Source organism: Talaromyces proteolyticus (assembly GCF_021365285.1).
Source record: "Talaromyces proteolyticus strain PMI_201 chromosome Unknown BGW36scaffold_9, whole genome shotgun sequence".
NCBI classification, from domain to species: domain Eukaryota; kingdom Fungi; phylum Ascomycota; class Eurotiomycetes; order Eurotiales; family Trichocomaceae; genus Talaromyces; species Talaromyces proteolyticus.
The window spans coordinates 1,470,379-1,494,232 of NW_025764285.1; the positions used below are offsets into that span (position 1 = coordinate 1,470,379).

Below are 23,854 nucleotides of genomic sequence, written 5' to 3' on the forward strand. Positions count from 1 at the left end.
TGTGTTCTGATTGAAAGTTTAATTAACTGTATTTTAAAATTCGGACAGGTTTCCCAAGGCCCCAATGAGGTGTATTCTGGCCGATATGGGTACCGACATGACCACTATTCTTACCCAATTGTATCAAATAGTTAGATGTCATGCTGAAAATGGAGTGACTGAGTTTACCAACTCACAATATAACACTCTATATTATTACTGCCACACTCCAGGGGTTATTGACTCAGATCTCTGAGACCAAGTCAAGCCCCGGCAGAAATTCTGGCCCGGTGACCATTTGACATGAATAACAACTAATTTGCGATCTTCGCTTTCTCGTCAGCCACTAGCAGTTCATGATTGCCTTTTTAGGGTGTAAGGCTATCAGTCGTTTTCTAATGTTTGCAGGAAAAGCAAACTGAAGTTTTATACATGGAAACCTAGTTAACAATAGAATTAGCGGTGTTCTTAAATTTCTCAATGTCTGTGTAAGAAAAAGTTGAAGGGAAGGAAAAGAGGTATTAATGAAACGATGTTGTGACGGTTACACTAGCTTGCCATACGTGTCATATTTCGTATCGTATTCTTACATAGAGCGATTTGGCGATCGGATAGGTGCATATCCAATATCCCTTTTGATCATACACTCGAGACGCCACAACCCCATGTCACAATCCTACGGGGGGAATCCATTCTAGCCAAAATACTCGATGGCTATTACTGTGGGGCTACTCATTAAGTCCGCCTAGACTAGAAAAAGGCAATAGCTGGGACGATGGGGACGATCTTAGTACAAGCAAGGTTAAGCTACCTCACCTGTACGGCCAGCTCACTAATAGTCCTTACAGTTTCTCCAACTAACGTGGCTCGTAATATTGATGCTCACATACTCCGTAGTTGGTTAGGATCAATTCCTGCTTACGCTTAGACCCGCCGTAACGGAACATTTCTTGCCATGTGTTGCGACCCGTGCGTCGTGTATTTTGTTGACTGGGCTATGCTATCAGATAATCAAATATTGTCGACGAGTCAGAGTCGTTGAGAGGTATTCCGCCTCAATGACGGCGTCTTGCGATGAACCACTCTGAAACATCATATTTTTGCCCCTGCGTATTTGAACGCCGACCCCTTTCTTTTGTCTACTCAACTTCGCACCAACTGCTGGCTGGGCAACATATGATCTTGCAACAAAAAAAATGGAACCAGGAAACTATCTTGATTGATTTTTTGTTCTATTGGATAGGCCCGACCATCCAATTAATAGCCATCAATTGTCGAAAACAATGGCTCATATTGATGTAGCGACTCCAACTTCATGGAACCAGAACCATAGAAGTTGGTGGCAGTTGGTGAGTTGAAATCATGTATAATACATGTCTGCCGGAGACTGAATTGTGGTACTTACATTTTATCCAGTTTCTCGGTGGTCTTGTTCTGGCAGCACTAGCTTTGGGGATTTTTTGTATTTTTTACACGGCAATTGTGCGGCTACTGCATTTCTGGAAGGTAAGCATTCTGTGACGTGACCTCTGGTATCAGCATAGTGACGATTTTCAAGTCTCGTAAACAAACGGATATTATTCCAGAAGGTCTTTCTAGGCAAATTTCCACTTTTCGACAACAAAGCCTAGGTCTGATTGCTCCTCCGCAGGCAACTGGACGGCCTTCATCGTTTGGAGTTTACCTGGGCACATTCAACGACCCACCAACAGAATCGCAATTAAGACTTTTAACACAACAGGATCTTTTAATAGTAGATCCATTTGCTCAAGGAGTCTCAGGTGCTATTTCTTTGACAGAAGGTGTTCGTTTTTTGGGACGGATAGATTTGGGAAATCTTGGCATTTCCGAAAATTGCCCATCTGCGATGATTAGCTGCATCACAGCAGCTATAGCCAGTGGATTTCGCAGCACTAGGTTTACTGGTATTCTTCTTGCTACATTGGAGATCATAAAGAATAGACCGCTATTACATGGATTAGTTCATGCCATTGCAGACCTCGGCTTGGATGTATACCTGGAATGTTCGCCGCCACTGTTTCTTGAAAATCAAAAGCTATTGCAAGATGTTTGCGTTTCTGGGCTGGTTATCAGAAATGCTAGCACTCTATCCAATGGAGATAAGCGCGATTACTTCCAGTTAGCGCCTTTACAAAGCACCATAAAAGCATTTGTGGGAGAATCATGCCTAAGGGATTTTATTGTGATGGCGTGGGAGACGGTCGAAAATGATACAGTCTTGTCCAATGCTGTTATCCGAAGAGCACTTCAGTGGTGCAACTTCTATAGTGTTATTACATGGATTGGTCCGGAAAGAGCTCTAACAGATGCTGATGCCAACACTCCTACGGTGGAACCCCTGTCAGCATTTAGTTGGCTGAAAGAGGCTGAAATCATGTCTGTTCATCAGGAATGGAAATCTAACGCCAAATTGAACGTGAAAGCGCGTCATTATCCCGAATATGATGAGTTGACCATTTTGTTTCCACAAATCGAAAGTCTTTTACAAACAAAGGAATACCCTCTAGAAAATACCAGCCTCCTCTCGGCACTAGTGCATCCGCCACAATTCCCTCAGGGGATACGAGCACCAGGCGATGCGTTATCCGTGTCCCCACAGGGAGCTCAATACACTCGATTGGGTTGTTTTCCTCTAGGCTGTGACGTGACAGTCGCAGCCTTTCACGAGATTGTAAAATCGCAACAACAGTTACATCGCTTGGATTTGTTGCATCCTGTGCCCTCAGACAATATCAAGAACGCTTGCATTTTGTTGGGCAATTTTAAAAACCAACATTTGTTAAAGTCCCAGAACCAATCTCCTGCTGTCTTGACAGCAATCGAAGAGTTTTTGGACCTGTCTTCAAATGGACAGGTGAGAATTAACCTTGGTCTTGACTCTGGCTTTCGCAGAGATAATGAGAACCGATTTTGGGCTGTCTATGCTACAGAATCTGAATTTATTGACATATATGTGTCAAAAAATGCTCCTGGGCTTATTGGCACAGTTCTACACACATTTCTATCTTTCAAAGGTCTGTCTCGTAGCATTTGCTTTGAGATAGAAGCCGTTTTCTGCGAGTGGTCAAAGGACCTTGGAGGTATAATCGGTCTCCCACGCCGCCTAGAAGTTGATATAGAGAGTCTTAGCCCTTCAGAAAGCCTCCAATATGCTCGGCATTTATCACTTGTGGGTGAATCTTCCGATGTGGCCATGAAAATATGCACTTGTATTAAACGCAGCCTCATTGAAGTACCGACAAATTCTCAGCTCAAGAAGCTTAATACGTCAGGTTACCTCAGTGGAGAGATCACAGTCGAGGAGCTAATTGAATCCCGAATTGCCTGGTATCGAATTCAGCGATGTGAACATCCTTCCTTGGGACAGTCAACTTTACTTTTCCTGGCCTTGGACCAAAACTTGTCAGAAATTCTGAAGACTCGTCGTGAGAATGATTTGGCAAATCTTGGTGCAATCATGAAAGGATTGTTTCGTCAAGGTACTATCGATGCATTTGCAGATATGATTTTCTTATCCATTTTTTGTGCTGTACGGAAATACGCATTTGATGAGATATATGTTGATGTCACTGATCGCAATCCGCTTTTCAACACCCAGAGTGACCAAGCTGCGGCTTTTGCCGAATCATTTGCCCTTGGCTCGCGATGCGAAGCCTATTTCGATATGTCTCCAAGTGCTTTTGGTACGCTTCTTTCAGATCGCTTTCGCGCCTATTACGAAAAGCACCCCCCACCCCTCTGGGTCAATGGGGCTCCTGAGCTGGCGACTTCGTATGCTGGAGCACAGATTGACGTCGACCCTGATGACAATGTGAAACGCTTGCCTGTATATCAGCAAGTTACTTTTATGAGCGTCTTTGCAATTCCTGCTTTGATAGATATTCTCTTGTTGACTTTCATTGGTCGAGGTATCTATTTATCTGATACAATGTCTAGCGAGGACCTGAAGATGGCGACTACTGCCCTAATGATCTCTCTCCTACTATCGGGGGCAATCGGCACCTGGATCTCCATTGGAGGCACATACTATCTCATCTCGATGGCATTTTCTGCAATGAATATGTTTGTCCTTACACGACTTGTTGCGGGATTGGCATTTACATTTCTCGCTGGGTTGGTGGGGTTTATCACTATATCTTGCGTCCAGGGTCCACGAGAAGCAGTGATATTCTTTCTTTACTTGTTTGCCCTCACGGCATACTTATCACTGTTTGCCACGCTTGCTTGTTTTACTTATCCCGGCACCTCATTTCTTTCGGGAAGAAAAGTTATCTTACTATGCTTGCCGACGCTTTTTTTATCCCCGATAATAACAACTTTTGTGGGCTACGATGCATTAGTTTACCTTATTGTATTATTTTGTTTCATAGGACTTCTTTTCGTCGGTGTCAGATCTACTGCTGCAAATTGGGTCACATGGTATCAAAATATCCGCATCACAAACGACAGTGAAATTAGAGAATGGTACATATCGGAATTTGCCAGTGATTACCAGGGAGGGTTGAAGAAACTTAGTGACCCAGCTGTCTTGAAACTTGCTCGGGAAATTCTGCTGCGCTCGGTCATTGCTGAGAAAAAGAGAAGTGTTTTCTCCCAGTCGAAATCAGTGAGCTTAGTTCGGGAGCTCGCTAGAGACTGGGACTCCACAATCTTTTTGATTAATTGGTACTGCCGTTATGCTGATGTGGCTCGTCCTATCCCATTCAGTTCAGGGTGGAATATTCAGTGCAAGGTGGCACTGGATACCATACGCAATGCACAAAAAGGCATCCGTTTGCATAACGCATTTAACTTGTGGAGACAGGCAGGACAAGAAATTGGATGTGGAATTCTCTATTTTGTCATAGCCTTGCTTGACAAGTGGGTTGACCTTCTGTGCGGTGGCCAGTTAGTTGGTCTTGCAGCCGGACCTCATAATGAAGCTCGTGTTGCAATCGGCCTTGGACTTGCATATTACTTGATTGGAGCTGTAATCATTGATATTAAGGCACAACACCTACACTCACGCCTTGAAAAGACGTCTGATGCTATTAGATCTGTGGACGAAATTAGACTCCGCCAGAAAGACGAGGTGAAAATAAAGCGATGGGCATATTGGGTGACACTTGTCAAGTTTTTCACTTGGCATATATGGACAGTGGCTCTCACAGGGTCTCTTGTCTGGTGGTTTGGGGACTCGTTAGAATCCGTGATCATGTACTGCGCTTATGTCTTTTCATATACGGGGCTTTTATGGTACCAGTATACGAAGATATTTGCTGGGGGATACGTTTTGATGCCGCTCTTGATTTCCATTACCATCGGACTTCCGGTAGGAATTTCTCTCCGAATTTTACTTCCGAAATTTGCTTTTTCAAGCGTCATCGGCCTCGCTGCAGCAACTTGGTCTGCGGCTCTTCTCTCATTGTGGATTGCGAAGATACGAATGCCGAGAAAGACCCAAATGCCTGCACACTCTAATCGAGCTTTTCATGCATACTTTACTCCTTGGTCAGATTGTGAATGGTCTCAAGAAGAGCTACAATCATTCTTTGAGGTTATAAATGCTACTCCTCAGAGCTCGCGACTGCTTCTAAACCCACATTTCAGCCCTGGATCTGACATAAAGCTATTCTTACAACTACAACAACCCGACGATAGATTTATGAAGGCCTTTCCAACATACGGGGAACTTGTTAAGAATGTCGTGGCGGCCTGGGAAAGTGAACGGATATCGATAGAGCTTGTCTTCCGCCATGAAATTGGCCCGGGGATTGCAGCGCTGAGTTGCACTGAAAATGGCCATTTACACATTATAATCGCCACAGATCGAGGAATAAGTTGTTATCCGGGGCTTCAAGGTCCTATACAGATAATTGCCGAAACTTTGATCCATGCGGGAGCTGAATCGTTTCTCAAGATTCCCCACGAATACGCTCTGTTTGCAGAGTCATTTGTTCGTACCAGTGTTTCAGAGACATTATCACGTCAGCTGAGACATGAGCCTGACAAAACATCTATTATCAAGTGGGCTAATAATGAAATTATCAAGCAGTTGTGTCTTGGCTTTAATCCTGATATTCATTGGGATAAACTGTCGAATGAAATACGAGTGGCATTACTTGAGCGATGTCTCGAAAAAGAGAGTACACTTTCATTCGAGCAATGGAGGTGGCTCGAGAAGAATCTTTGTCAGTTCGACACTCCAGATCTCAATGTCCATATTGCTAGATGCAATCTTTCTTGTAATGTGATGATTGATATCTTGAGATCCATCGACCAGGAAGGACCGACTGCTTCTAGTGCAAAATGGTTCAATGGTATTGATTACCCGACTGAACTTCGAATAAAACCGCCTAAACTGAACAGATTCTTCAAAGCATGTTGGTCAAGTGTCGCTATTTTGGTGAAGTATCTGGTGATGGCCATCATTGCGGAGCCTGAATTTCAGAGAGAGTTCGAGTATTTTACAAGAGGATCAAGTGTATTTTGGCGTGCCCCACTCACATTAATGATGAATATGCTATGGATATACTCCAAGACGGTACAAGATGCTGTTCTGAGGTGGTTCATATTTCACAAGCGCCACAACATCGAACGTCTCTGGAGTGAGGCCAAAGGGGACACTATCAATATCAAAAGAGACAGGGTGGTAATCCAGAATCTTGACAGGACATATACGGCTTTTATGCACCCAGAAACTGACGGGTTTAAAATGGATATCTACTCAGGCACACACAAGGTGGAGCCAAATGATTCAAAGTTATTGAAATATGTCAATATTTACAGTAGTGACATGCTACTTCAGTCTCGCAAGGAGTTTGCAAATGGTGATGTTCTCAACGAATACCATTACGACTATCGCAGCAAAAGCAAGAAAACCCTGTCAAAGGAGGGCTTGGTTAAGATTCCACTGAGTCGGCGGTGTGTGGAAGGTAAAAATTACCTTCAGGTTGTTCAGTACAACCATAAAGGGCTGGTAGAGGCAGGATCTTATATGAAAGACGAAAATTTAATTCGCTTCAAGTACCACTATCGCAGAGGTGCTCGATCTAGTGATGAACTGCTTCGCGCAGACTTTGTCTGGGATTATATGAGCTGCACTGCGTCTTGGTGCGCCCCACCGCGTCGTCATGCTCATAGTATTGAGCGATGGATCCCTCACTCCAAGATAACCGAAGCAACTTATGTTTACGGATCCGATGTGTACGAGAGCCGATGGATTTATGATCACAAATTCCACCCTACCATCTCCACTTACCTCAATGGACAGAGAGTTCAGACACCGCCAATGATTGAATTTGATCATCTTGATGTATTGGAAAAGCCTCAAAATACTAGTTTCGTGCACGACAACCCACTTTTATTTTGCGATAGCCTTCGAACAAGCTTTATCTCGCGATTTCTAGGTTTGACTAAAAGACGAACACCAACATCAACATCACGTGCTCGATCCCTCATCTGGAAGGCCTGGAAGGAACAAAGTGACTTCGACGGGGTGGTTGTTCGTTGGATAGACGAGAGATTACTTCGCGGCAACAAGGTTCTTGCGCCATATTGGCGAAGTAGGGACCGTGGAAACTTACTATCTGCAAGAAAATATTTAGAAAATCATGCCGATGCAGTCGTTGCCAGTGCTGATTTAGATGGTTCTGTCTCTAGTTGGACGCCTTTGGCAATCAAATTGGGTGATCTCTTCAACTTTGGCGCAGGAGGGGACGCGGTCAACTTGACTCGATCAAAACAACTTTCATTTGATAATGGAGACAAGCTACATATTCTTGCCGCAGATAATGGCACCTGGCCTAACGAAGGTGGTGGTGTGTCTGCGTGTCGTCGGGACATGATTAACGGCCTCAGGACCATTAAATGGCATATGATATCTGAATCAGCACACGACTTTGGTATTCCAAAGCACCAAACCGAAAGAAACATAAATTCTTTGAAAATAGTTCCATTATGGGGCTTGGACTTTCTCACGCCTACCCACGGCTTATTCAAAAACAAGCTAGATGCTGAAATCGATGACTATACAGACAGTGCTAGTGATCTCGATATCAAGATGAATTTCATTCCCATCTTAACTGCGATCGTCAAAAGTGCGCGAGCAATCTGCCTTTCTCATGCTGACGTTCAACAAGCGACAAGAGCGTTTGTCAATCTGAATACGTATTTCGATAGCTTCAGGCATTGGAGTCAGGTTTGGACAAGTGAAGTTGTTAAGGAGCAATGGCGTTATCTCTGGTTGATGCAAGACATGCCCAATGCAGTTCCTTCGCAGCAATGGTTTGACACGGAACTTCCTACGCTGGGACAATTAGATACAGCACTGGAGCTGTGGTATCGTTATCTCTTCATTTTCTCGATCCCTGTTCCCGAGGAGATTCCTCCCGTCTTCCAGGCTTCTCACCACAGTGTCAGTGCAACTTATGGCGTTGTTTGCAAGATCAAGAGGCAATGCACCTTACAAATTTGGGATCATGCTATCAGCTGGCGAGAGACCAATTTATGTCTCTCCTCTGCACTATGCAAGCTTTCACCCTTTGTGAGAAATGCTCTTCTAGGACTAATGAGAGTCACTTCGGTACTGATTCTCCATCATGCCGACATTGTTTCTCCCTGTGCAGATTTTTTTAATCCCGGCTGGGAGATTGAGATCGGCACTTGCCAAGGGACCCTGGAACACCGTAATAGATTCCGCAGAAAAGTAGACCCTGTTGTTAATGGCATTACCGACATGCAGAGATTCACTCCTGTGAATGAAATCAAATCAGAGAGGCCGACCGTAACCATGCTATCCCATGTGTGGTATGCGAAAGATATCAAAACTGCCATTCTAGCCGCTGACCTCATTATCAACCAATGGAGATTTGATGATTATCACTTGGACATATATGGGGCTATTGACAAGGCTCCAACATATTCTACAGAGTGTCAGGAGCTAATTGCTTCCAAAGGCCTCCGTGGTAGGGTCACCTTGAGAGGTACAGCAAACCCAATGACGGTCTTGGAGAACACCTGGCTATTCTTGAATTCATCTTTATCAGAGGGTCTTCCTCTAGCTCTAGGAGAAGCCGCATTAACAGGGGCACCTGTAGTTTGTACCGATGTAGGCGCATCACTCCGGGTCCTGAGCGATCCTGACGACTTCTCACGCTTTAGCGCTGTTGTTGCTCCAAATGATGCACAGGCGCTTGCCAGGGCGCAAATTCAAATGTTGGCTATGATGGGTGAATGGAGTCGCTTTGCCGAAGACACCGAGCCTCCCCCAATTCTGTCGTCCTCTCCTTCTCCGGATGAAGTTGAAGTCATTACTCGGAGAATGTACGATAAAAAAGAGCAGCGGAGAAAACTAGGTATGATGACGAGGAGCATTGTCCAGAAGTCGTTCAGCGGAGATAGGTATCTTCGAGAGCATGAACAAATGTTGTGGGTCGGCAAGAGCCTCAAGAAGAGTTTCTCACAGGGTAAAAATTTCCACAGTAGACCTGAGTCTGCAAGCGAGACAAGTCAAGCAATAACAGCGGTAGAAGAGCACATAATCACAGCTCCTCCCAACGCCATAATTTCAGGTCGATCATCAATGTCAGGAGTAGTGACACCCACCACAATAGCAACAGACCTTCCTCGCAACTCTACTTTCCGAGGTGATACTATATACTCCCGCAATAGCGGCACTCCAAGCCTGTCGTCGATGGAATCTAGCGCCAACCGTCATTTGCGTTTACCGGGATTTGCGCCGCCACGGGGAGGACTCCCTACAACACTACTTAACGAGAAGAAAAGGAGTCTACCAGCAAGATTAAGACGCGAAGATCTCCGACAGTACCGGAATTCTGATTTGAGTATGATTTTACGTGATGGTTTTTTGAGTCCAAATTCTAAGGGACGTGTGGAATATTGCTAGCCGTTACATATAGAATTTTATCTGCAAGTCTCTTTCGTAATTTTGATATTTTGCTTGCTTGACATGATAATCACATGAATTTCGGGAATATAAGCGAACATGGATGGTGAATATTCGCGTAATCAACGATTTCTAGTCTCTCGTAAACTTTTGCCCCGTTGCATAATTATGAGAAATGTGTTCAGATTCAAAGTCTTGCATTCTCAGTACGATATTTTGCTGAACCAGCGACTACAACGCAGAAGGTAACTGCAATATTCGTGCATATGTATATAAAATTAGCCTTTGATTTCAAGATGTTTCAAATGTCGGCAATATCTTGGTGTACATCTATGTGTACATTTCTAATACTAACAGTGAAAGTTTCTAGAGTACCACACATCTCAATTGCATGCTGTCACCATGTATGCTGCTCTCTATACAGTGAAGCCGCGAATATTTGACAATATATACAAATTCTCTATTAACTTGAATCAATTGGTATTGGGTCAGATAAATATATACTAGGTGAATCGCAACCCTAAATACGCGTAATCACAAAGATTTTTATTATCTATACTACACGTACCTATGCAGATGTGGCTAGACAATCCCACAGTGCTTCTGAAACTGAAAGCAGTCGTTCAAGCGTTAAAACCAATTGACCGACGGGCAGGGGCGGCGGTTGCATTAGAAGATCCGTACTTCAGAGAAAAGCTCACAGTTTCGACCGACTCATAGTCATCGGGAGAATTCTCATCACCAAAGATTTTCAGAGCTCGCAAAAGAAGATAGTAATCTCCGGGTTGTGCGAAGGTTCCATCGCTGAATTGACCATACCAAAACGAATGCCATGCACCTCGCCCCGTATCATAAGCCGGAAATGGGTCGATAGAGCCAGCGATATCCACACCGAGTACTTTTGTGGTCTTTATCGTGCTATTAGACTGAGTTGGAACCAGGTCGACGCGGAGAACCCGGCTACCAAATGACTGGATGGCTACCGGTACTGGGAAATCGTATTTGGTTTTCTCTTCGTCAGTGCTGTTTTGCGGTGGAAGAGTGAAAGCAAAACCGTCAGGTATACCGGAGACGTTGAAGTATCGCGATAGATAAACCCCATTATCAACAGTATCGAAAATATTTGCGTCTTTCAAATTTGATGCAACGCCTAAGTATGGCAGAGAGAGTGATTCACTGTTAGTGCCATTCAAAGTGATATACCCACCATAGACAGGGATACGGGACGCATTCAAGTCAGTTGGAGGTGTGGCAATCACCTCTACTGACGCGGACTCGCCTGCCTTAAGTATCACTTTGTCGGGGCTCAATGTCAGTTTCGCACTCGAGGTAACAATCTCAGGGGGTGCTCCAGGGGAAAAAGCTGATGGAACCGGGTCCCCATTAGAGGGTAATGTGTACACAGTACCGGTAGAAACATAATTAACCGCATAAGTGACACTTTCTTTACCAGTATTCTTGATCTCGAAGCTAGCAGATTTTATAAAGTGTTCAGTGTCATTAAACCCAATACTAGACACATTCAACACGCCAACTGTGTGTACTGCATCGTAGATATTGAGCAGACCACCACCTTGCTGAGCGATAGGAGCAAGATAAGGGTAAGTGGATTCGCCGTCGTTAAAAGATCTCGGCTTTGCAGTTGCGGAAAGCAGATTGTTTATTGTGGCAGGGTCTAGCTTATCACGAGTGTTAAGCAGAAGGGCAATAGAGCCCGCAACAAAAGGAGTGGCCATCGAGGTACCAGTTTCAATTTTGTAACCACCTAATTTAAGTGGGTAGGTAGACAAAATTGATCCACCGGGTGCAGCCACCTGGGGTTTGACCTCTGCTTCAAATGTTGGACCCCAACTCGTGAAGTAGCTCAGATATCCACCGGTGATATTGTTTACAGTTGATACAGCATACCAATTGTCAAATGCTGGGTTTGTCACGTTGATAGACACCGTAGACCCCGCGGCAAGAAGTTTCGTCCATTTTTTGGCAACATCAGTGCTTACCATACCAAATGAGTCAATTCCATATCCAGTTCCATTTCCAAAAGTCACGGTGCCCGGTGTGTCATAGTAGTACATGATATACTTACTACCAGCAGCTACAACTTTGTTCACAATACCAATACCAGCTGTGCAATATCCGATGTAAGGGATGAGTGCAACTTTTCCTGGAATGGATGGTATAGTGAAATTGTCACGGCAGGCAATGGTCGTATCGTTACTTCCTTGGAGGACATCAAACAATGGATAGGTCCCGTCTATATCAGCAGGAGTGTATGGAATCCAGCCAAATGATGATGTGGTAGTATTATCAGCTGACCAGGAAGCGTTCTGAAACAGAGTAGGAGTAACGGAATTATCAACTGAAGCAACCGCGGTGACTCCATGACCGGTAGCAGCCGCCGATATCATAAAAACTCCAGATGTGCCATCGTTGCCGGCAGCAACTGTGCAAGGGACACCGGCTTCCACAATCCGAGATACGGCAACTGCCCAAGGCTCTTCACTCCAGCCGGATTCAATGCCAATCGAAGCAGTAATAACATCGGCACCTGCATCGTATGCCATCATGAATGCTTGGATTAAGACGTCATCGGCCGTAGAGCCAGCGCAGCCAAAGACACGATAGATACCAAGAGTCACATTGGGGGCAACACCAGTAAAGTTGGGAGCAGTGGAGTTTGCAGCTATAATTCCAGCAACGTGAGTACCATGGCCTGCACAATCCATTGGGTCATCGCTAGGAACAGGGGTATTGGCTCCCGTGTAGTCATCGCCAACAAGATCTTTTCCAAAGCCGACTTTGCAACCCTTTCCAAAGCATCCACCTAGAGCTGGATGGTTGTAGTCGATTCCAGTATCCACAATGGCAACCTTTATCCCTTCTCCAACATACCCCTCAGAACGGAGCTTGTCTACCCCAGTCATTACATGTGTGCTTAAAGTATCTTGGGTAATGTCTGATTGTGCCGAATTTTCGACAGAGGTGAAAGAAGAGACTTGATTTACAGGATACCCAGCTGTCTCAGGCAATGAATAGGACCGCACTGGATGAATGTTCTTCACAGAAGGTAAAGATTGAATTGTCTGTATATTGACTTTCTCATTTCCAGAGTCATGAAGGTTGAAGGAAGCACCTTTGAATAGGGAGTAGTCTAACGAAAGGAATGGAGTTGCTGAGATCGCATGCTCAGACAGTGTTGAAAAGAAAGTATGCGAGGTCTAAGTCCCATTTTAAGTCATTTTTTATGATTTGTTGATTTCTCTTTGCGTTATGAGGAATTACATACAGTGGTTTCGTCCGCGAATTCGACAAGATATCTACCTGGAATATAAGAAAGTGAAGAACTGTTGGATATTGCAGCCACAGTTGACGAATGGAACATGCATGCTGCCAATGCAAGGAGCTTAACCCCGATTATCTCTGAAAACATGTTTATTTTCTTTCTTTACACAAGAGTAGGATCGTGTCTTTTAATGAATGATGTTTGACGCTTCACAATAGAGAGATGGAAGGATCGAAAGGGTGGTAGCAGCCTTCAGGCCGTAGTAGTATGAAGTGAGAACTTCCGAGAAAGAGCGTGTGCATAAATAGATCGAAAGATTAACTGACGGATCTAGAAGGAAGAAGAGACATCTGGAAGGAAGGTAGTCAATCTAGGAAGACAGATTGACTAGGATCACAGGAAGTTATTAGAGACTAAACTATATTATTTATACTGCCAAAAATTCTGTATGTCATTTTTTGCAGGATTAAGTGTTAACTCCGATATATTCCATAAACCTAGTTTTCATACAACGCCTCAACCTTGGATTTAGCGTTTGCTATGAATGTTGCACCCAAGTGCTTCCCTCAGGTACCTACCAACAGCATCCAGGCCGTTGGATCGTCGAGCGATGTCACGTAGCTGCCAATGTGCCTTACATGCTAGTCTTGGCGTAAGCGTACTTTGAAACAATTCTATTGTTGTAGATTTCTAGGCTTCCGACAGCTCCGTCAAAGACCAAATCAGGTGACAAATGTGCCGACTAAGATTCATCATTCCTCAAGCGCGAAATGAGAAACCTCATATATCCACAGAAAAACTAACATCTCGCATTTCTATAAATACTGGCATCGATTAATTTAAAAAGGTATGCATATGTAATCTGTGGTTGGCCTTCCATTCCAATGAAGTGGTTGTTCGAAGGAGTCTGAACGGGCATTTTATCGACGCAATGGTCAGTTCATGGTACAGTGGGATGTAGCACTGATCACGGTTGCGGGAGATTTGCTGACATGGCGTGAAATAGTGGACGCACGAGCTTTGTGGATTGATTGGCCCATTGCTGACTGCATGCGACGTCGTACACTGTATACACAATCAAGAAACTAGACAAGAACCTTATAGGATACAAGTCAACTAGAACAAAAACAATTAAGAGAAATAAGAGGATTAATTCCTTATCTAGAATAAGATCGAGGGAATAGCTATATAAATATTTAGTCGTGGGTTGCTAACTATATTGGTAAAGCCTTTAAATGTTGCATAACCACTGGCACTGCTATCGACGGACTATATAGTGGGCTTAACGACATAATTCGGTATTGTACATTCTTACATAGTGGCACAGCGAATTTTGATATTTCCACACATTAAAAATTATTATTGTGGTTTTATATGACAGTATCGATTTACAATGTGACACAAGGTTGAATATAGCACTACAAAAGTGGATTGGTTATAGGAGCTCTCCCCATATCAATATTAATAATATTTGAACTTTTTGCATTACCTATGAGTACCCCCCCAAGAAGCCTAAATTATTCTGACATAAATTGGTGTGAATACAGGTGAAAGACAGGTAGAAAATCTTCGTACTATATTCAAACTTTGGTATAGTTACTCAAGAGCTCCGATATTTAAACGGCCATGGGCAAGCCACGTGACTTGCACCAGTCGCTGTTTGTCATGTTTGCCCCCCCTCCGATGTACTGAGGACTTCCACACAACATACCAGGATTTTCTGGTGGCCACCATGGACGTACTTGCTGCTTATGGCATTTGAAAGGATACCAGCATCCTTGAGAGCAAAACCTCTTCTATTGAAGGCTTTCTTATGCACTTCTAGCAGCTCATAATGGCAGAACGAACCTCCATCTTCCTCCACGCAGAGTTGTTACCCAATATTCGCCAGCTGACAGTCCATGTCTCCCTACCGAGTCGTCCCGCGGACGTAGATCTTAGATCATCGACTATCACCCTCTCTGAATCACGCCGCGCGATCACAGTATACACTACTCGTGGGATTGATGATGAGAAACAAGAGTTCTTGGAAACACTAAAGTTACCAGCTCGAGTAGCTGAGTCGTCACGGCGGAATCTCAGCTTCGCGGGGCATCAAGTGGATACTCTACAAGACGCTAATAGTACAGACTACTCATTCAGATTGCAAGTCGATGATTACGACAACGCATCGAAGCTTTCAAATAACGGCTTGCACGAAGATGACTTTGTTCCATGGACCGCGAACGATATGCTGGTGCAAACGGCGCTTCATTGTCGATTCTGTAGGGAGCTAATTCTAGGATCTCTGGAACACGGCACGACGAAATGGACATGGAAAGATCTTCCTAGCGGTAACTGGGCGGAAATGATGGATTTTTGGCATTGTCACAAGCCGGACGTGCATGCGGATGAGAAAGACCAGCAAAGAGTAATTGATGACCAGAGCGCCTCTGTTAAGGGATACGGAGCTTCGAACCGGGTCATTGCTCTTACGGGCACGGTCCTTATCGATGTAGCGTCTTTTCTGGTAGCAGAGGGCGACTGCCAGAATATCAAGAGGGTAAGTTACAGTCGTCTGTCTATACAAGAACACGGCAATATATTTTTCATTCTCACATTGCACCTTTTTCTTCCTTTTTTTTTCCTCCAGTAGACCTTTCCCGATCGCTGGGAATATCGCATGTTTATCTGGGCATCAAAGAAAAAGGCTTCCTCGCTTCCTACGGTGGAGTCTTTGATACAAGTGCCCGACATGGAATACTTTCGCCACTGCCTGTTTCTCTGCATTCTATGCGTATCCCCTATAGGGAGGAAGTTGTCAACCTTGCTGATGAATTGGTGCGAATAATGGCACTGGTCACGAGGAGAGTTTTCGGCAGAAGATGACATGATATCCTCTCCATGCAAATGGGTGATGGATTTTATTCTCTTCCTTTGAATGCTTTTCCTGGACCATTGCCTCTTTCGTATGGATTGTTATCGAGTTTCATAAACTGACCGAGGGGTGGAAAGGGGCTTGGTTGGCGTTTCCTGTTACATTTCAAAGGGATCTCTAGAATGGACTTTCCAGTGATTGTCACAGGATACATAAACAATATTTTAGTATCATGATAGAAAGCATGTTCTATGTCAAATGCAATGCTTCCCTGCAGCTCTTATTATTCAGTGTCCGCTGCTAATCACATTCTGTGGAGTATAGTTCCAAGTGTCGGATGCAACGCCCCTAGCACCCTTGACAGCGATGACGAGGGCAAATATACAATGTAAGCAATGCGGGGTTGTTGTAGGCATGGAGGATCCCATGGCGGACGGGTTACGGCTGTACAAGAGTAATATATCGGTGCGACACCCCTCAGCATTGGGGCACCCAGAAAACCCAATTTTCGAGTCCTATGTTATGGACATGTTCATCAGCGCGCAGCTTCTAGAACTAATCAACCGGGAAGGGGTACGGCGATTTGTTATCCACGCTGGTAACCTGGACGGCCTTCTCGTACGTGTTTAGCCCTTGTATCAAGAAGAGAAAACCATTTCGCAGGAGATCGGCACTAACTACTATTACACAGGTATGGGCGTTCAATCCCGATCTGCGGTACTCGAGCGCGAGTGCAGATCATAGCATCATCACCGAACGAGCTATGAAAGTCTTATACCAGGCAGTGCCGAACGTGGAGAAGATTCTCGAGCCTGAGAAAGGCACAGCCGTCCCGCTTTCACTGGAGGAGCTGTACTTGCCTGCCACCATCTATGATGAGTTCCTGGACTCGCTGAAACGCAGCAATGGGATTCTTCCGGGATCTGCAAGGACATTTCGAGAATGGAATGTTGCATTTCTGCGCCGATACGAGCGAGTTCCGTGACGAATAGGAAGGCAGCCTCTGGCAAATGCACTGGCTCAGTCCCGTGCATATTGCTGCGACTATTGGGCAGGTGCGATATCCTGCACCGCGCCTTCCCTCACCCAAGCTTTCCTCCCGCGACTTGGCGAAGCTTGAATCATCCCTTGTCCCACGGCGACTACTTAATCGATGTCCACGGCTTTACCAATCCGCTCCGTTTGTCCTTTTTATCAATCTATCAATCTTTGAGCGAACGCCCCTGCCGACGATATGCCTAAAATCAACTTCCGATTCAAAAATCTGTTCTCGAGTGCAAAGATGTCTCGAGATTCAACTCGGCATGATGCCCAAAAGGTAGCCTCGTTCCTTCACGAGGACGAGGCGGTGACGTGGGAGCACTGGGAATATGCCCCTCCCAGAGTTCGAGGCTGCTCGTCTCAGCTGCCAGCGGGAAAGCTGGAGTACTCAGAGCTTGCAGAGTCGGTTACAGACTGTTTTTCGTTGGATTGTCCTTATTCATACCACATTGAAGATATCCGCTCCCCGTCTCCTATTCGCCCTGTGCCATCTCTCAACACTTCATTTGACATTGAGTCTGCCATGCCCAAGCCAATGGTTTCACAGTCCTCCTCGCCATCCGCTGACTCAACATACGATTCTTGGAGCAACGCAGACGAGGTCCCAACCCGGCCAACAAGCGCTGTTCTTCTACAGGACTTCCCGCCTTTGTTTAGGTGTCGTGATTACCCGGCAATGGGCTTTATCGAAGATGTTGTGATATTGGATTTGAACGATGATTATTCCTCAAATTGCTGCTATTCGAGTACAAACACCAGCAAAGACAGCCTCGCAGATTCGGTCAGCCCGAAATCCCATCCATGCAAGGAGTGTCTTGGATGCAAGGATGAGCAAAGTTGGTCTACTATTTTCTGCAGAAGCAGTGCATCGGCGCCGTTGATCCGGCATTCGGAACAGAATGGTTGGGTCTGATTGGATGGTGCGAGGTATCTGAACCCACACACCGAGGATCCTCACATATCCAGTCCGAACTCCCGCCTGCATTGTACACTTTAGCCTACGGGGAATATGATTTCTTTAGGCTGTAATGTCTTATTCCCGTTTATTTACTTGTCTAGTCAGTCGTGCGATACCTGATACCAATTTCCCAACCAATCGCTTTACCAACTGTGATTCTCTAGCTTAAAACACCGTCTTCTAATCCATCAGGCTGCAAAAGGTGTTTCGTATGGACGCTCTGCTTGAGGCGTAATACGGGCAAGATGACGTCGCTGGCCGTCGTTCCAGTCATACAGCGCCGAATGGGCGGTTACACGGTTCTACGCATATTAGCCAACGTGTCCAACATCGGGTCGTGATGTGAGACTTACATCCCAAACAACAACAGTTCCCGGGGCCCATTTCACACGGGTCTGCAAGTCTTGCGATAGAGCGATGTGGTCAAACAAGAATTTCAGTAAGAAGTCTGACTCTTCCTTCTTGTATCCAACGATGTATCGGGTGACTTTCCCCGACGTTATCAGTATCAAATATCAAAAGCGGCTAGTGTGATACGAGTTCACTTACATTGTGGGTTCACATAGAGCGCTTTCTCGCCGGTCACAGGATGTGTACGCACGATCGGGTGCTCATGCTGCACAGGGTCTCTTCTTACAGTACTGTCCCTCGCCAAGGCGCTTTGGGCTTGCTCAAAACCAGAGTGAACAGCCTTGAGGCCATGCAGACGCTTTTGGAACTCAGGCGAAAGGCGTTCGTAAGCTTTAGCCATATTCACGAAAAGGGTGTCACCACCACTGGTCGGCCCATCAAGTAGGTAGAGAAAAGTGGTGCCCGGAGGCTGAGCTTCGTAAGTGACATCTGAGTGCCATGTAATGGAATTAGTGTGTTGCTCCAAAAAGTCCAAGCCGGACTTGTCATCAGCCCCGCGGTGGACGAGATGAATTTCTGGGAATCCCTTGGGCGCGCCCGAAGTAGGGTGGATGTGGTGGCGACCGAAATAGCCGCCAAACTCCAGTGCCTTGTCTATTGGGAGCTTTGCAAAATCTTGGTCACGGAAGGCTGCTCTCAAGAAATGATGTGTTTAGCCGGAAATAGCTAGCTTTCGGTTGGGTTGCTTGTGTTACGTACCAACAATTTTGCGTTGGGCAACGAATAGAGCCAACTGGTCCTTCCCTGCATCTGTAAGTTCGCTCAGTTGCACGCCGTGAACTTCAGAACCAATGTAAGGCGTGACCTCGGTGACCTGAGCTTTATTTTCTGGGAGGAGGTCCTGGAACGAGGGATCGGCATCTTTGCCATGCTCATAGTGTTCGAAGGGTGTCCAGGGAGGATACCTATGGGATATGTGGTCAGTCTACATTTCAAAAAGCAAACTTGTGAGGGGTATAAATCCTACTTGACACCTTTCTCATTGTCCCAAACAGGGAGGTAGTTGGGATATGTGGCTGGAGGCTGAGTCGCGGTACCCTTGGTCTCAGTGCTATCGTCATATGCATTGCTGCCCCCGATGAAGAACTCTTTATTGAAGCCCTCATTGATTTTTTTCTTCTCAGCGGGTTCCCTCACGGGAAGTGATTCGACCAATGCAGGTGCCATGATTTCTTCTCTTGTTGTTCCGGTTCAATGCAGTATTAATTCCGTGTACAATATCTCAATGTTGAGGAACTAGCATTTGGGAAATAGATTATTAAGTATCTCCCATTTGGCTCTGCCCGCTCCTGACTAGAAAGTTTGTCTTTGTCATCGAGCTTTCTTGGCTCCAAACGAAGTCGGGTTCTCGGCCTGGTTTCAGATCAGTCCCTCCCATGATTCATCATCGTCGTCACCAATCGCATGATACAACTCATGTCTCTTGCGGGGTATTTCAGCATTCCCCTCATATAAATTCACTTCACCCAATAAGATTCTTTTCAATATATCTACCAAATAGCGGTTTTTTCCCCCAAGGAGGCAAGTCGGAAGAATCCCCGACACTACTAACTGAGAGATCTACACCCATGGTCGGAAGACTTATCCAAGTTGATGCTTTCTTGTTAGGCGTGATAGGGACGATGACGCGCAGCGATTGTCTGATAACGGCCTGAACGTGGTGGTGTCGTCCTACCAGGTGTCTTTCGCATGGCGTGATCAGCGGGAAGGGTGACATGATGAATGCTTCTTGTCAGCCACCGAGCTGAGAGGCCGATGGTCGGCTGCGATGTGGGTAATGATTGATAATGGCTTTGCTGATGGTTTTAATGTCTTTCTATTCATATCTCTAGCCAAGATCGTAGACATAGACCGAAAACATCAGATGTAGAGAGAAGGATGTAGAGAGAAGCTTGCGGCCATCTCATCACTCATGTAAACATCAATCAAGGCTGCTCTCTGCAAGAAGGGTCTCAGACCAATATATTCTTTATAATATTAAAATATGGTTCCCTTAAAATCATATAAATAATGATTCAGATTCAATACTCAGTAAAATCAAAATACATAAGTGAGGAAGATGGGCCCTGGTTGTTTTGTTATGGGAGCTTAAAGCTTATCTTGTTTTCCCTGTACGTTATTCTAGATGCCGCTCCCTGTCAGGCACATGTACGCATCCAACTCACAATTTACAACTTCATATTTCACTATGCCCTTGATATTGCTGTTATTCTCTGCTGAAACATAATCATTATGATTCGATATCGTGTTTGTTTCTCCCGGAAAATTGTAGTATCTCCGGGCTCGTGCAGAGGAGTGCGGATAACGTCAACGCTAATAGACTGGCGTGATCGCACGCCATGATGCACGACCCAGCAATAACGTCAATTTCTCTGGTGTCGCGCCATGGCGATTCCAATGGCCGCGCATTCTTGCTGTTTATCTTTGCCCCTCTGAGTATCATGCCCGGACCCCGGCCATTTCTCCATTGCCTACGCACCTCGACGGCTCTGTTCCCTGGCACTACAACTGGCAACTCTGATACATGGTCACTCCCACGCTACGACACTCTATCTCAAGCTTCCCGATGCTTCCTACGTGATTTGTCGCTAGTTCTTCCACTCTAGCCCCTCTGAGCAGGTGTCTATAGCGGCCAATGCCCACAGCTCTGGGTCCAGCCATGCACTAGCATCGTAAAAATAATTTCTTATTTTAAAACAAAAAAAGAAATCTGGACAAAAGCCGACTGAACTATATATGTTGAGGTTGCCGTTCTGCAAGCAGTCTGTACTTGGACACACCTGCCGTCTCAATTCAGCTTCCGCGTCAAAATCATGTCTGGCGACGATCAGGGATCCAACCTGGACCGGCTGAGTGCCGACGACTCCAAGACAAGCAAGCCCGAAGGAGTGTCTACTACTGCCCATCCACAGGAACTCGAGCCGGTTAGGAACCGGGTCACAGGAAAAGATGCCGCTTTTGAACAGTCCGAGGATGTGCGCTTCTACAAGCCAATCGATTCGTATGAAGGCCTTCATCGCTGGGATCCCGAATTTGAGTGGGAGGAATGGGAGGAGAAAAAACTGATTCGGCAGGTACGCTCTCAGTGTCATGCTCTCCTAAAGTTTCGCAAAAATAATCATACCAGATCGACCTTCGTGTCTGCACCTTCGCTTGTTTGACCTTCTTTGCACTGCAACTGGACAGAGGAAATGTCGTGCAGGCAACTTCTGACAACATGATAACGGATTTGAATATGAACACCAATGACTATAACACTGGCCAGACCATCTTCTACGTCATGTTTCTATTTGCCGAATTACCTTCTCAGCTTATCTCGAAGAAGCTCGGCCCAGATCGTTGGATTCCCATTCAGATGGTTTGCTGGAGCTTGATTGCATCCTGCCAGGCCTTTATCAAAGGTCGCTCGACATTTTTCGCCTGTCGTGCTCTCTTGGGCTTGTTCGAGGGTGGATTGTAAGCTAGCCATCATCCTACACGCTCACCAATCTTCTAACGAGTGGACTAGCATCCCCGATACCGTCTTGTTTCTGTCGTACTGGTACAAGTCAAAAGAGCTTCCTATTCGACTGAGCTTCTTCTGGATGACATACGAGTTTACTGCGATCATCGGCGCTTTCTTAGCCTTTGGTTTCTTGCATATTCACACCGATGACGGAACCGGCCAATGGCGATATCTATTTGCACTGGAAGGATTGATTACCGGCGTTATTGGCATTTTCGCCGCGTTTTACATGCCTCCATCCCCGACTCAAACTTCTGGGTCGATTCGTGGAAAAAGTGGCTGGTTCAACGAGCGTGAGGAGAAGATCTTGGTCAACCGTATCATTCGCGACGACCCTAGCAAAGGCAGCATGCACAATCGGCAAGCCATCACCCCGAAACTTCTCTGGGAGGCCCTTTGCGACTACGATATGTGGCCGATTTATTTCATTGGTCTGGTGTGGTTGATTCCACCCGCCCCAGCCACCAGCTACATCTCCTTGGAGCTCAAATCACTTGGTTTCAGCACCTTCAAAACTAATTTGTTGACCATTCCTGCTTATGTGATATTTATCATCAACTTGGCTATCTTTACTTGGGTATCTGAGCGTATCAATCAACGGCTGTTGCTCGGTGCTTTCGCGGAAATTTGGAACTTGGCTTTGCTGATAGCCCTCGAAACCCTCCCCGCTGGAGCAAATACCTGGTCGCGATATACACTTCTCATCTTGCTAATTGGCAGCCCTTACATGCATGCGGCCGTTGTTGCGATGACTTCTAGAAACGCTGGTTCAGTCCGAACTCGCACCGTTGCATCGGCCGTGTATAACATGATGGTACAGGCCAGCAATATTATATCAAATAACGTGAATTCTTTCCACACAACCCTTACCTATTTCTATATTCTTTCTGTTTACTAAATGACTATAGATCTATCGCGACAACGACAAACCTCTTTACCGCACAGGCAACAAGGTTCTCATCGCCCTTAGTGTTTTCAGTTTGGCCCTTTTTATAGTCAGTAAATTCTACTATGACATCAAGAATGAGTATATTTGCCACGTCTCCTGCGTCAATCGCTCTTCTGATTATGTTTTTTAGACGTCGCGCGCGTATATGGAACGCAATGAACAGTCAAGAGCGGGATGAATATTTGGCTTCTAACAAAGATAGTGGCAACAAGAGGTATGAATTCTTTCTTTTAGTAGAAAATATATTGGAAGTGCTGACTTTACCTCGCAGACTTGACTTCCGATTCATTTCGTAAAGACAACCCTGAAAAAGAATTGTAGATCTAAAGCATTCTTTGTCACGCACGAACTTGAGACCGATCATTCAATAGAGAATCTGAAATTTACTCTTGTTAGATGAACATTTACTGAGGGTTCAATTAATTGAAAACTATAAGTCACTTTACACAATATTTTAGAGTGTCATGTAAGTGTGATCCACGAGGACAACGAGCGTAATTAGGGCTAGCCGAACAATACCCTATACAAGGCCAGGGCCTTCCGTACTAGTCTGGAAACTTCCACATCGGAATACATAGATAAGTAGGTAAACTTAACAGTTTATCATTACCAACAAACATACTAAATACAAAAAGAAGAAGAAAGCCAAATTCCAAGAAATCCGAGTAAGCAGAGTCTATATAAGGAAATGAGAAATATGAACTAATAACTGGCCATGCAGCCGTGAATCCATGGTTAGAGGTTGAACACCATCAATAGGAGAAGTACTCTCATATATCCTTTCTAACATAGAAAGCTGCAGGACCACCAAAACACTCGCCGTCATCATCTGAAATGAGTGGATAATCATTGAGAGCCAACCTCTATGTTCTTATAGAATCAACATCATAGATTGTGATCCGTGGCGTTTCCGAATTTGATCCTTTAATCTCTCGGTATAGAATGTCTCACAGTTGGCGCCATT

At 45.2% G+C, this 23,854-nt stretch overlaps 6 protein-coding genes across 6 annotated transcripts; 4 read left to right on the forward strand and 2 right to left on the reverse strand.

Annotated features, from left to right (window-relative positions):
- Positions 1-1,404: 1,404 nt before the first annotated feature.
- Positions 1,405-9,980, forward strand: BGW36DRAFT_345996 (glycosyl transferase). The gene is made up of 2 exons (XM_046213212.1): positions 1,405-1,485; positions 1,538-9,980. The coding sequence occupies exon 2, from the start codon at positions 1,847-1,849 to the stop codon at positions 9,884-9,886; it is 8,040 nt and encodes a 2,679-aa protein (XP_046069737.1). The 5' UTR covers positions 1,405-1,485; positions 1,538-1,846; the 3' UTR covers positions 9,887-9,980.
- A 529-nt stretch (positions 9,981-10,509) lies between these two features.
- On the reverse strand, positions 10,510-13,316 carry BGW36DRAFT_361892 (putative subtilisin; the record flags this gene model as incomplete). The annotated part of the gene is made up of 2 exons (XM_046214315.1): positions 10,510-13,104; positions 13,173-13,316. The coding sequence occupies 2 exons, from the start codon at positions 13,314-13,316 to the stop codon at positions 10,510-10,512; spliced, it is 2,739 nt and encodes a 912-aa protein (XP_046069738.1).
- A 1,687-nt stretch (positions 13,317-15,003) lies between these two features.
- On the forward strand, positions 15,004-17,011 carry BGW36DRAFT_430093 (ubiquitin-conjugating enzyme E2-binding protein; the record flags this gene model as incomplete). The annotated part of the gene is made up of 3 exons (XM_046220792.1): positions 15,004-15,711; positions 16,351-16,644; positions 16,718-17,011. 3 exons carry the CDS (start codon positions 15,004-15,006, stop codon positions 17,009-17,011), a joined length of 1,296 nt encoding a protein of 431 aa, XP_046069739.1.
- Positions 17,012-17,136: 125 nt separating this feature from the next.
- BGW36DRAFT_215538 (uncharacterized protein) lies at positions 17,137-18,324 on the forward strand. Its single transcript, XM_046209968.1, has 2 exons — positions 17,137-18,125; positions 18,228-18,324. The coding sequence occupies exon 1, from the start codon at positions 17,261-17,263 to the stop codon at positions 17,978-17,980; it is 720 nt and encodes a 239-aa protein (XP_046069740.1). The 5' UTR covers positions 17,137-17,260; the 3' UTR covers positions 17,981-18,125; positions 18,228-18,324.
- On the reverse strand, positions 18,097-19,707 carry BGW36DRAFT_215519 (alpha-ketoglutarate-dependent taurine dioxygenase). The gene is made up of 5 exons (XM_046209967.1): positions 19,404-19,707; positions 19,136-19,341; positions 18,575-19,066; positions 18,379-18,512; positions 18,097-18,327 (listed from the first exon to the last, which is right to left on the reverse strand). The coding sequence occupies exons 1-5, from the start codon at positions 19,601-19,603 to the stop codon at positions 18,214-18,216; spliced, it is 1,146 nt and encodes a 381-aa protein (XP_046069741.1). The 5' UTR covers positions 19,604-19,707; the 3' UTR covers positions 18,097-18,213.
- Positions 19,708-21,249: 1,542 nt separating this feature from the next.
- BGW36DRAFT_301501 (putative transporter) lies at positions 21,250-23,186 on the forward strand (the record flags this gene model as incomplete). The annotated part of the gene is made up of 5 exons (XM_046211690.1): positions 21,250-21,510; positions 21,564-21,892; positions 21,945-22,785; positions 22,850-22,968; positions 23,021-23,186. 5 exons carry the CDS (start codon positions 21,250-21,252, stop codon positions 23,184-23,186), a joined length of 1,716 nt encoding a protein of 571 aa, XP_046069742.1.
- Between the last annotated feature and the right edge of the window lie 668 nt (positions 23,187-23,854).